Genomic DNA, 12,388 nt, shown 5'->3' with positions numbered 1-12,388 from the left:
CAATTTTTTTTTTCTAAAATTTTTAATTTTTTCGGGTCCGGCGGATTTTTTTTCCGCCGAACTGCTCCCGGAGCGTTTTTTAATGCCCGGGAGCGATCGCTCCCCGATCGCTCCCGGGCATTAAAAATCGCTCCGGGAGCGCGGGAGCGATCGCTCCCTAACAGACCAGGGAGCGTAAATTTTTTTACTGGAGCGCGCTCCCGAGCCGCTCCCGCCCGGAGCGCGCTTCGAGAGCGGGTTCGAAGGGGGGGGCGCTCCCCCGCAACATTGTCTAAAATTAACATGGTTTCAGAGCTCAGGTGAAGACAAAGCTCAAGCAAGAGTGAGGAAAAACAATTACTAAGGGAAGCTGTTGGACAAGAACTTGGAACTAGTCCCAATGACGACTAATCTCACTTCAAATCCGAGGACAAGCTTAAGGACAAATCCGACTATCATGCATGGAAGATGTCTCTAGATCTGACATTGGAAGAAAATGATGCCATGGACTATGTCAAAGAAAAAGTAGCGGAGCCTCCTTTAAATACATCCGCAGCTGCACAAACAAAGTACAAGAAAGGTGAGGTTAAAGCTAAGAAAATTATTGTTGATTCTATTCACAAGCCTTTGGTTGCCTGTATTTCTGATTTGGAAACATCTAAGGAGATGTATGACAAGCTAATTGGGATGTTCAAAGTAAATAATGCAAATCAAGTTATCTTTCTCAAGAAAAATTTGAAAGACATCAAGATGGATAGAGGAGAATCCATCTAATCCTACTTCATGAGGATTACTGAGATCAAGAATGATCTCCTATCTATTGGAGAAGTCATTTATGACAGGGCCTACTCTTATTGCACTTGGAGGCCTTACAAGAGAATGGGATGTGTTCAACACTACCATCCTCAACAATGACAAGATTCCAGGATTTAATGAATTATTGGCTACATGCAGTGAAGAAGAAATAAGGATGATGGAAAGAGACAAGCCCTCAAATGGAAACAATCCTACCGCCTTCTCCATTCATACTAAGAAGAAGAACAATGCTGGTCCAAGAAATCAAGGTCAAGGGTTCAAACCGGGATTCAAAGAAGGAAGAAAAGGAAGATGCTTCAATTGTAACAGGTTTGGCCACTTTGCTAGAGAGTGTCCTCACAAGAAGGATACTCCAAGAGATGATGACAACAATAACAACAACTTCAAAGGCAATGACAATCAAAGGAATAATAGGTTCAACAACAAAGGAAAGATGAATGCTCCCGTTGCTCGAAATGGAAATGGTCGTCCTCCCAAGAAGTCAAGAAACTCCAGGTATGAAGAAGTTAATGTTGTAAAGCAAAAATAATTTTATCTTATTTTTGCCCTCACCACTGCCTCTCCTCCGGATACATTGGATCATTGGATGATTGACAGTGGTGCCTCAAGGTACTTCACTAAGTACAAAGAAGCTCCCTCTAACTTGATTGAAAAGAAGACGAATATGGAGATTATACTTGGGGATAATGTCACTTATCTCGTGAAAGGATTTGGGATTGTTACTCTCCACTTAAATCAAGGTCAAACCCTCCACTTACAAGAAGTGTTGTATGTACATGATCTGAAAAAGAACTTGGTCTCTATTTCTGCAATGGAAGACAAAGGTTTCAAGGTGACATTCATTGATGGGAAAGTTCGTGTTTGGCAAAGGAACCCAAGCAATGCATTCACTCTTGGATTCAGGGTTGAAGGTCTCTATTAGGTTGGAGGAAGTCTGTTGGGAGCAATGACTTCACAACTTCAATCCGAATTATGGCACTGAAGATTTTCTCACCTTCATTTCAAAGCCTTACCTGATGCAAGGAAGATGGTCACAGGTTTGCTCGAATTCAACTTAGATCATGAAGGTGTTTGTGAAGTATGTGAAGTTGGAAATCATACAAGGGGACTTTTCCCCTCAAGTGAAACTCAAACCATCAATATTCTTCAATTGGTCCATTTTGATCTATGAGGTATGTTGCCCGTGACATCTTTGGGTGGATATTTGAATTATGCTATTTTTGTGGATGACTTCTTTCGCAAAACATGGATCGATTTCTTAAAGAAGAAGGATGAAGTGTTCAAATGGTTTCGCTCGTTCAAAGCCTTGGTCGAGAATCAAACAAGAAAGAAGATCAAAATATTGAGGATCGATAATGGGACTGAATATGAGTCAAATGAATTCAAAGACTATTGTAGCGAAGCTGGCATTACGGGGGAGACCACTATTACATACACTCCTGAACAAAATGGTGTTGTCGAAAGGAAGAATCGTACTATCATAGAAGCCACCCGTGCCATGCTTCATGTTCAAGGTCTTCCGAAGTTATTATGGGGAGAAGCTGCCAACATCGCTGTGTATGTCCAAAACAAATACCCACATCAAGCTTTGGACTTCAAGACACCCGAAGAAGTATTCATTGGTAACAAGCTTGATGTTTCTCATTTTAGAATTTCTGGTTGTCCCGTATATTTTCATGTGCCGAAAGAGAAAAGAAACAAACTAGATGCATCTGGGAAGAAAGGAACGTTTTTGGGCTACAGTGAAACTTCAAAGGCATATAGAATCTATGTGCCTGGTCAAAGGGAAGTGGAATTAAGTCATGATGTCACTTTCGATGAAGATTCTGCTCTTATAAAGATCCGAGATCTTCTTATCCCTAGGAAGGAAATGATGATGTTGATGAAAAAAACATGATGGACCTCCGTCTGACGAAACGATGCCCGATGTTGAAGGTCCGATGGATCCCATTGATCCACCTCCTAGTGAACCCTCTACTTCAAGAAAAAGACCTTTATGGCTCAAAGATACTCTTGAAGATGTTGAGAAACATATTGCACCGAGGGGGACATTTCGTGAAAGCAAGAAGCCAAATAGGTACCAAGGGTACTTAGCTGCCATGAGTACCATTGTACAATCTGAGCCTTGCACATTCGAAGAAGTCGTGAAGCACCAAGTTTGGAAGGATCCGCTGAACGAGGAACATGAGTCGATCATGAAGAATGATGTCTGAGATGTGATTCCTAGACCCAAGGATAAGTCAGTGGTCACTTCAAAATGGCTCTAAAGATCAAACGTGGAGCTGATGGGAGTGCTGAAAAATTCAATGCTAGATTTGTTGTTCGAGGCTTCTCTCAAAAGGAAGGAGTAGACTATGATGAGATATTTGCATCGTTTGCCCGATATACCACCATCCGTTCGATCATAGCTCTTGCTGCCTCGTAAGGATGGAGCCTACACCAAATGGATGTCAAAACTGCCTTCTTGCATGGCTCACTTAAAGAGGAAGTCTATGTGGAACAACTTGAGGGGTTCGAAGTTCAAGATCGTGAGACACATGTATGCAGGTTGAAGAAAGCCCTCTATGGGTTGAAGCAAGCCCCTAGGGCTTAGTATGAGAGGATTGATAGCTATCTTATGAAGCTGGGATTTACAAGGAGTGATACCGACCCAAACCTATACTTCAAGGTTGAAAGGGACAAGCCTCTCATTCTGGTCCTTTACGTGGATGATCTCTTTCTAACAGGTGATGACCCTCTCATTCATCAATGCAAGAGGGAGTTGGCTTCCGAGTTTGAGATGAAGGATCTAGGACTGATACACTATTTCCTAGGGCTGGAGGTTTGGCAAAAGCCAGGTGAGATTTTCCTTTCTCAAGGAAAATACATTATGAAGCTACTTGAGAGATGTGGGATGGTGGATTGCAAGTCCGTGACTTCTCCGATGGAACTCAACTTTAAGAAGCTATGTGGAAGTGTTGCTGGGACCGGATTAGCGAACCCTTTCGAGTATCGCCAACTTGTGGGGGTCCTGATGTTCTTGGTCAACTCCTGCCTTGACATATGCTTTGCTGTGAACACGTCGAGTCAATTTATGGTCGAGCCTCATCACATTCATTAGATTGTTCCTAAGAATCACTTGAAATATCTCTGGGGCACAATCCACTATGGATTGAGATACACTGTCAGGAAATTGAGGGTGTTCAATTTTCTAAGTCTATCCGTTAGAAAATCACTCTGTACTATGTTGGTTTATTTCTTCTACTTGTAAATTCTGAATTAGTTATTTAAAACATTTAAATACCGAAATAAACACAATACAGTCACAACATCTACAGATCATCAACTGAAAGAAAACAAACGCACAAGTGACACTGTTATTTTTGGACAAATGTCCCCAGAAAAACCCAATGCGGGAAACCGGTGCAACTATTCCGAAGGTATATTATTATGCAGTATTTCCTTGAGTACAACTGGGTGCCTAACCGGCTCCCTCGACAGAGAAAAATACACGACAACAATACATCTCTATTCAGAAATAGGTATTCAGAAAACCTGTCCCACAAAACCCTCTCCGACGACTCCGAAGTTCAGCGCTGGCCCTTTTAGCCTCTGCGTTAGCCTCCTGCTGCACTGCGTCAGCCCCAGGGCCCTCTGCGTCTCTCCCTCTCCATCCACGTGGATGACGCAGTCCTTCTGGGCTCTGCGTTGTCTTTGTTGGGCTTTGCGTGGCCTGCTCTGGCTGCTGCTCTCGCTCTTTGCTTCTGCGCTGGTCTCTTGGCACTGTCTCTGCCTCTCTGCCCAGTACTCACTGCCCCTCGCTGCTGATCACTGATTCACTTTTGCTTAGCAACCCCGCTCTAGCAAAATGAATGACTGATCACTCTGGTGTATTCTCCAACTGACCCTCAAGCCTCCTCTTATACTTTTCTTGGTCCGTCAACGACCGAGATTAAATCTCTAATCAACGGCTAAGATTAGGTTTGGCTTGATCCATGACTTTTGGAACCTTCTAACCCAGTTTTATATTAATACCCATTAATGTTTTATTTTTCCTAAGTTTAGACTTGGGAACTCCATTAAAAATATTAATTATTTTAATATCTCCCAAACCGGGTACAATTTGTCCAAACCATTTCTGGGCCTTGGAGATCTCATGTGCTTTAGCCTCTCTACCAATTTTCATGGCTAGAGCACATCCGATGCTACCCCAAATCAACACTCCCTCTTAGCTAGAACTGTGCTCTAGTAATACTCCTCACTAAGCATCACTCTGATTATCCGACACAGGTACTTGTGCTGATGCTAGGTCTCTCCGCCCAAAATCCTCTGCACTGCTACCCATGGCCCTGCCACTGCCACTGCCACTGCTGCATCCATACGACAGCTCCCTCTGCATCCATGTTGTTGCTGGTCCATTCTCCCAACACTGCATCTGCACTGCATCCCCCTCTCATCATGCTGCATCGTGCTACTGCATACTGCTACAGTAGTGCAACTCAGTCACTGAGAAGTAACTGATCCACCCAAATTCTAACATCCTTGTCAGACTAAAACACTCCCCATTTTGAAGCTCTCTTTGCTGCTAACAAGTGCTCCCTCTGCTAACCTCCGCGTCGCTGCAACAACTTCCTGCATCTCGCACTGTTGCAAACCTCTCTGTGCCATCTTGCACCGTTGCAACACTCACATGCCTCTCGCACTGTTGCAGCATGCTAGCCTCGCGTTGTCCAGGGACTCCTTCACTGTAGCACTCTCTGCCGCTCCATTCGCATCTGTCTCTACCCACATTCGCCAGTCTTGCTACTCTCCTCGGGGCTCCCGTAGCAAGGTATAATCCAAGAGGTTGGGTACCTCAAGGATTCTGCCCCTCATCGCCTGTAGTCTGCCTGACTACGGCTCGATGTCTCCCCACGTCTTCTCTAGTGGCACATGAGCACTCATGGCACAATCGTCATCCTCCTCGACTTCTTTCTCCGCCTTCGCTGGCGCTGCCTTAGAGTCAGACGCCTCTCCCTTGTTCTTCTTCCTCGGACACTGGTTCGCATAATGACCCAGTTCCCCACAGTGGAAGCACTTGACCTTGGAGAGGTCCTTCTTCTTCCTCTTTTCCTGCTTTCCTGCAGATGCCAGAGCCGCATCCTCTTGGTCTTCCTTCTTGCTCCTGACCCCTTTGCTGCTACTTCCCGTCTTGGTCAACCGTTTGATCTCTTCTTGGTGAAGAGCTGCCCACAGTGCTTCCCAATCTGGAAGACTCGCCCTGCTCAGTGTGCTCTGGACAAATGTCTCCCACTCCTCGGAGACTGCGTTAAGTGCGGTCCTCGTTCTTCTTCCTCGGACACTGGTTCGCATAATGACCCAGTTCCCCACAGTGGAAGCACTTGACCTTGGAGAGGTCCTTCTTCTTCCGCTTTTCTTGCAGATGCTAGAGCCGCATCCTCTTGGTCTTCCTTCTTGCTCCTGACCCCTTTGCTGCTACTTCCCGTCTTGGTCAACCGTTTGATCTCTTCTTGGTGAAGAGCCGCCCATAGTGCTTCCCAATCTGGAAGACTTGCCCTGCCCAGTGTGCTCTGGACAAATGTCTCCCACTCCTCGGAGACTGCGTTAAGTGCGGTCCTCGCCATCAATTCCTGATCTGACGTGGCTCTTATGGAAGTCAATTGGTCACAAATCTCCTTCAACCGACCGAGCCAGAGATCTATCTGCTCTCCCTTCTGCATCTGGTATGACCTTTGCTGATTCTCCAGTAACATCTTCCTCTGCACGGAAGTATGTTGGTACAATGTCTTCAAGGTGTCCCACATCTCCTTTGCCGTTTCCTTCTCGGTAATATGTTGGACCACATGATCCTTGACCCCATCAAGGATGATGCACTTTGCCTTGGCCATTGCCTCCTCGTACCTTTCATTAGCTACCGGGTCAATTGGGATAGCCATTTCTCTCAAGGCGAAGCCCTTAATGCGATGTCTGTCTAGAATGGACAGGATCGTGGCCTTCAGACCACAAAGTTGGACACTCCATCCAACCTATCCTGATTCCTCAGCCCATTCACGGCCATCTTTTTGCTCTTCTCTGTCGACTCCTCCGAGTCTCTCTACTTTCCGCCTGGAAGTTCTCTGTTCGTCTCTTGCTGAGTCTCTCTACTTCCCGTCTAGAAGTTCTTTTCTGGACTCCCTTTGAGTCTTGATTTCCCTCCTGGAAATCCTTTTGCCAATCGTCAAGTTGCCCCTCTCCGATCGTCTGTGCAATTGCAACACTGATCTGGATTACTTGGCTAGAAATCCGCCTCCGCAACAACTCCCTCTACCTTGGTTTTGCCCTGTTAGGTACTGTTCTGACCATAGTAACCTACTAGCTTTGCTCTCGCAAACTGCCCACAGCTTCCTTCACCCCAGCAACTGAAGGAATAAACACAATACAGTCACAACATCTACAGATCATAAGCTGAAAGAAAACAAACACACAAGTGACACCGTTATTTTTGGACAAATGTACCCGGAAAAACCCAATTCGGGAAAACCGGTGCAGCTATTCTGAGGGTATATTATCATGCAATATTTCCTTGAGTACAACTGGGTGCCTAACCGGCTCACCCGACAGAGAAAAAATACATGGCAACAGTACCTCCCTATTTGGAAACAGGGATTTAGAAAACCTGTCCCACGAAACCCTCTCCGGCGATTCTGAAGCTAAGCACTGGCCCTTCTAGCCTCTGCGTCAGTCTCATGCTGCACTGTGTCAACGCCAGGACCAGTGTTGTTAAAATCGCGATAAAATCGCGATTTTATCGGAAAATCGCGATTTTTTCGTCTGCCCGATTAAATCGCGATTTTTATACCAAAAAATCGCCAACTTTTTTTTATAACGATTTTTTCGGAAAAAATCACGAGTTTTTGAAAAAATCGGCAGAGGCGCGGGCAGCGGGCTTTTTATATGCAAAATCGATTTTTTTTTTATTCATTTTGCTGTTTGCGCGCGGAGGAGGAGGAGAAGAGGTGAGGGAGAGGAGCTGGAGGGTTTCCGTCGAATTTGGGAGCGAATCCAAGTGGTTTTAGGAGAAATCCAAGACAAGATCACCAATTTGTCCATAAAAAAGGTATGTAGATTAATTTTTTTTTGTTTTGCTTCTATAAAAACTTTGTTTTTCATTGTTTTTAAAGAATTTTTTGTAATTTTTCATTGATTTGGGATGGGTAATTTGTTATGACTATGAGAACCAATTTTTTATTTTTATTTTCTCATTTTTTTTAAACATTGTTTATTTTTTTTGAATTTTCATTGTTTTTTGGCATTTGGTTGGGTAACTTGGGTTTAGAAATTGGGATTTTGGAAATAATTAACTTGTAATTTTGTAAATGCTAAATTGTAATTTGTATTTTGTAATCCTAAATTCCTATTTCCTAATCCTTATTTTTCCATAGGTTTGCAAATTCAAAATTCAAAAACAAACATGCCAAGGAAATTGGATCCTTTCTGGGAATATGGTGACCCTAAAACTCCGAATGATAGACAAAACTTGTATTGCAAGTTGTGTGGAAAGGAAATATTCGGGGGGGTGTACAGGTTGAAGTTCCACCTTGCACAAATCCCTGGACATGATGTGGGGCCCTGTCTAAATACAAATGCTGAAATTATCCAAAAAGCCATGAGAGCATTGGGAGAATTAGAGCACACTAGAGAGGCCAAAGAAGAACTCAAAAGGCAACTAAAAAGGTCAGCTGAAGGAAGTGGGCCAAGTGGCACTGGTTCTACTGCAGCGTCAGTCAATCCGGTAGCTGCATCATCATATTTTGTTCCTCGAACCACACCTGGTTCACAACCAACTATTGGTTCAATGCTAAAAAGAACTGAAAAAGAACAAGCTGACAAGTTGATGACAAAATTTCTCCTCTGGAGTGATATTCCTTTCAGCATTGTAAGGAATAATCCATTTTTCCAACCTACTGTTGATGCTATTGCCAGTGTTGGCCCGGGGTACAAAATCCCTTCTCTTCATGATTTCAGAGGCCGGCTTCTTCAAGATGAAAAGCGTGACTGCACCCAAAGATTGGAGGATTTTAGGGCATCATGGGCACAAACAGGATGCACTGTTATGTCAGATGGTTGGACTGACCAAAAGGGGAGAACCCTTATAAACTTCTTGGTTAGTTGTCCCAAGGGGACTATGTTTATCAAATCTATTGATGCAACTCATCAAATCAAAGATGCAAGAACTTTATGTGATTTGCTGGATGTGTTTATTTTGGAGGTGGGTGCAGAAAATGTTGTCCAAGTCATAACGGACAATGCTGCAAATTATGTTGCTGCTGGTAGAATGCTTATGGACAGGCATCCTACTTTATTTTGGACACCTTGTGCTGCCCATTGTATTGATTTGATGTTAGAGGACATAGGGAAAATTCCCTTTGTCAAAGAGGTTGTTGACTCATCAAAAAGCATCACAAAATTTATTTACAACCACACATCTGTGCTTAGCTTGATGAGAAAATGCACTAACAACAAAGAGTTGGTGCGCCCCGCCATTACACGGTTTGCGACGAGTTTCATATCTCTTCAATCCCTCTTGAATTCTATGTGGGATTTGAAGAGAATGTTTCTTTCAGAGAAGTGGCGTGATTCGCCAATGAGCCGCAAACCAGAAGGAGAAGCCGTGTGCAGACTAGTTTCATACCAGGAAGACTTCTGGGCGGGAGTGCAGGAGGTGTGCGCTGTTACTGAACCTTTGGTAAAGGTTCTTCGGTTGGTTGATGGTGAGAAGCCCGCAATGGGCTATTTGTATGAAGCCATGGACAGGGCCAAAGAAGCCATTCGGTCCTACTATGATGATAAGGGAGATGATGGGTTTCAGAGACAACTCCTTCTATGGGCAGTCATTGATGAGCGATGGAACAACACACTCCATCGTCCCATTCATGCTGCTGGGCTTTTCCTGAACCCTGCATTTTCTTATGCATGTGGGTTTAATTTTGATGTTGAGGTCGTGGAAGGATTATTAACCTGTGTCCAGAAGATGGTGAGAACTCCAGAAGAACGTATGGAGGTCTCTAGACAAATTGAGCAATATAAGTTGTCAGGTGGCACATTTGGCTTTGAGATGGCTGTCATTGATAGGACGATTAAAATGCCAGGTATTTTTTAGTTTGTACTTTGTAACTTTGTTTCAAATTTCATTGTCTCTTCAAATTCCATTTTTTTCTTATGTTTATTTAAAATTTTATTTGTAATTTTGTTGTAGACGCATGGTGGAAGATGTATGGTGTCAGAGTACCCCTTTTGCAAAAGCTTGCCGTACGCATCCTCAGCCAAACATGCAGCTCCTCGGGATGTGAGCGCAATTGGAGTGTATTTGAAAAAATACACAACAAGAAGCGCAATAGGTTAACACTTAAACATTTAAAATATTGCAAATTTCCAAATAAATTTTTGAATTCATTAAAGTTTTAAACAATATTTTTTTTATAATATTAATTATTATTTATTATTTCATGAACTTTGTACAGGTTGGAGTCCCATAGACTTAATGACATGGTCTATGTCTACTACAATCTTCGATTGTGGGTGAGACAACTAGAGAAGACACCTGATACGGAAGCCATCTCATTGGATGGGATTGACACCACTGCTGAATGGAGGGTTGAGACCGAGAGGCCTGTCATGGATGCCACTGAGGATTGGTTAGTGCAGGATGAGGAGGAGGAGGAGGAGGAGGAGGAGCAGGAGCAGGAGCAAGAGGAGGAGCAGGTGGAGGAGGAGGAGCAGGAGGAGGAGGTGACACCGCCTACTCGGGCTACCACTACCACCAGTAGAGGACGTGGTCTCCGTCCACCTCAGCCTCCTGTAGCTGCTACTACTAGTTCTTCAGCTTCTAGAGCACGTCAGACTCCACTGCCATTTCCACCAGCACAGGCACCAGCTTCTACATCTAGAGGGAAAGAGAAAGTTGTGCCATTTTCTCGCAAGAGGGGCAGAGGAAATCAATAGGATTAGACTTTCATTTTATTGTATATGACATTATGACATGATGAGATACATTATCATATTTTTTGTTGATATTTTGAGGCTGAGTTGGGACTCAGGAGTCAGGACTTACTATTCAGGACATGATTCAATGTTATGTGTGATTTTAGCGCTAGAAATGATATTAAACATCTTATATATTAGTTTTTTTATCATATTTATGTGTCAATGTATTTATTTTATGTTGTAGATGGTTTAGATATTAAAAAAATTGAAAAAAAATGAAAAAAAATGAATATTTTTGTGCCAAACGCTTTTTCCCGCTTTTTTCCGCTTTTTTCCCGCTTTTAATGATTTTTTCCGCTTTTTTCCCGGCGCCGATTAAATCCCGCTCGCGCTTTGTGCAACATTGGCCAGGACCCTCTGCGTCAACCCTCTGAGGCATTGCGCAGCCTCTGGGACCCTCTGCGTCACTCCCTCTGCCTTCCACGTGGATGACGTAGTCCCTCTAGGCTCTGCACTGTCTCTATTGGGCTCTGCGTGGCCTGCTCTGGTTGCTGCTCTCGCTCTCTGCTTCTGCGCTGGTCTCTTGGCACTGACTCTGCCTCTCTGCCCAGTACTCAATGCCCTTCGCTGTTGATCAGTGATTCACTTTTGCTTAGCAACCCCGCTCTAACAAAATGAATGACTGATCACTCTGGTGTATTCTCCAACTGACCCTCAAGACTCCTTTTATACTTTTCTCGTTGGTTCTTCAACGGCCGAGATTAAATCTCTAATCAACAACTAACATTAGATTTGGCTTGATCCATGACTTTTGGAACCTTCTAACCTAGTTTTATATTAATACCCGTTAATATTTTATTTTTCCTAAGTTTAGATTTAGGAGCTCCATTAAAAATATTAATTATTTTAATATCTCCCAAACCAGGTACAATTTGTCCAAACCATTTCTGGGTCTTGGAGATCTCTTGTGCTTTAGCCTCTCCACCAATTTTCATGGCTAGAGCACATCCAATGCTACCCCAAATCAACAGAGGGTGCATGGATATTCAGATGCTGACTGGGTTGGCAGTGTGGTGGATCGTAAGAGCATGTCTGGGTGCTGCTTCCCTTTGGGGTCTGCTTCATTATCTTGGATGAGCAAGAAGTAGAAATCGGTTGCACTAAGCACCCTCGAGGCCGAATACATTGCTGGGAGTATAGCCTGTTGTGATGCTGTTTCGTTGAGGAAGCTCTTCAATGAGCTATTTGAGCACGTGCTGTATACCACCGTGATCTTCTACGACAACCAGAGTGGGATTTGCCTGTCAGAGAATTCCGTGTTCCATGACCGCTCCAAGCACATTGATATCAGGTACCACTTTATCCGGGATATGGTACAACAGGGATCAATAAGGCTCCAACACATCAGGATGAACAAGCAGGTCATAGACATTGTCATGAAGCATTTGGGTAAGGTCAAATTCTTAACCTTCTGAGAGAGACTTGGAGTCGTGGAATGACCCTCCTATGAGGGTCTCGTATGAGTTGGACACTGAGCTATGGGAGCTCTTAGGGTCTTGGGGTACTTTTTGGAGCTATTAGCGACCATAGGGTGAGTGGTTTACCTTCCCCTACCCGGACACATGCATGTAGGGTGAGTGGTTCACCTTCC

At 43.9% G+C, this 12,388-nt stretch overlaps 2 protein-coding genes across 2 annotated transcripts in view; both read left to right on the top strand.

Moving 5' to 3' along the window:
- The window catches only part of LOC149165802 (structural maintenance of chromosomes protein 5-like), a 187,974-nt gene that overhangs the window by 18,393 nt on the left and 157,193 nt on the right, over positions 1-12,388 (top strand). The window lies entirely within an intron of this gene.
- On the top strand, positions 9,347-10,418 carry LOC149165804 (uncharacterized). Its single transcript, XM_089432539.1, has 2 exons — positions 9,347-10,151; positions 10,275-10,418. Exon 1 carries the CDS (start codon positions 9,347-9,349, stop codon positions 9,911-9,913), a length of 567 nt encoding a protein of 188 aa, XP_089288665.1. The 3' UTR covers positions 9,914-10,151; positions 10,275-10,418.

This window comes from Pinus tabuliformis, chromosome 5_1 (genome assembly GCF_031772625.1).
Source record: "Pinus tabuliformis cultivar Carrire ecotype Pingquan chromosome 5_1, CPIR1, whole genome shotgun sequence".
Classification (NCBI taxonomy): Eukaryota; Viridiplantae; Streptophyta; class Pinopsida; order Pinales; family Pinaceae; genus Pinus; species Pinus tabuliformis.
Note: the sequence above shows the minus strand (reverse complement) of the source record. Positions and strands in the feature narration are given on the sequence as shown.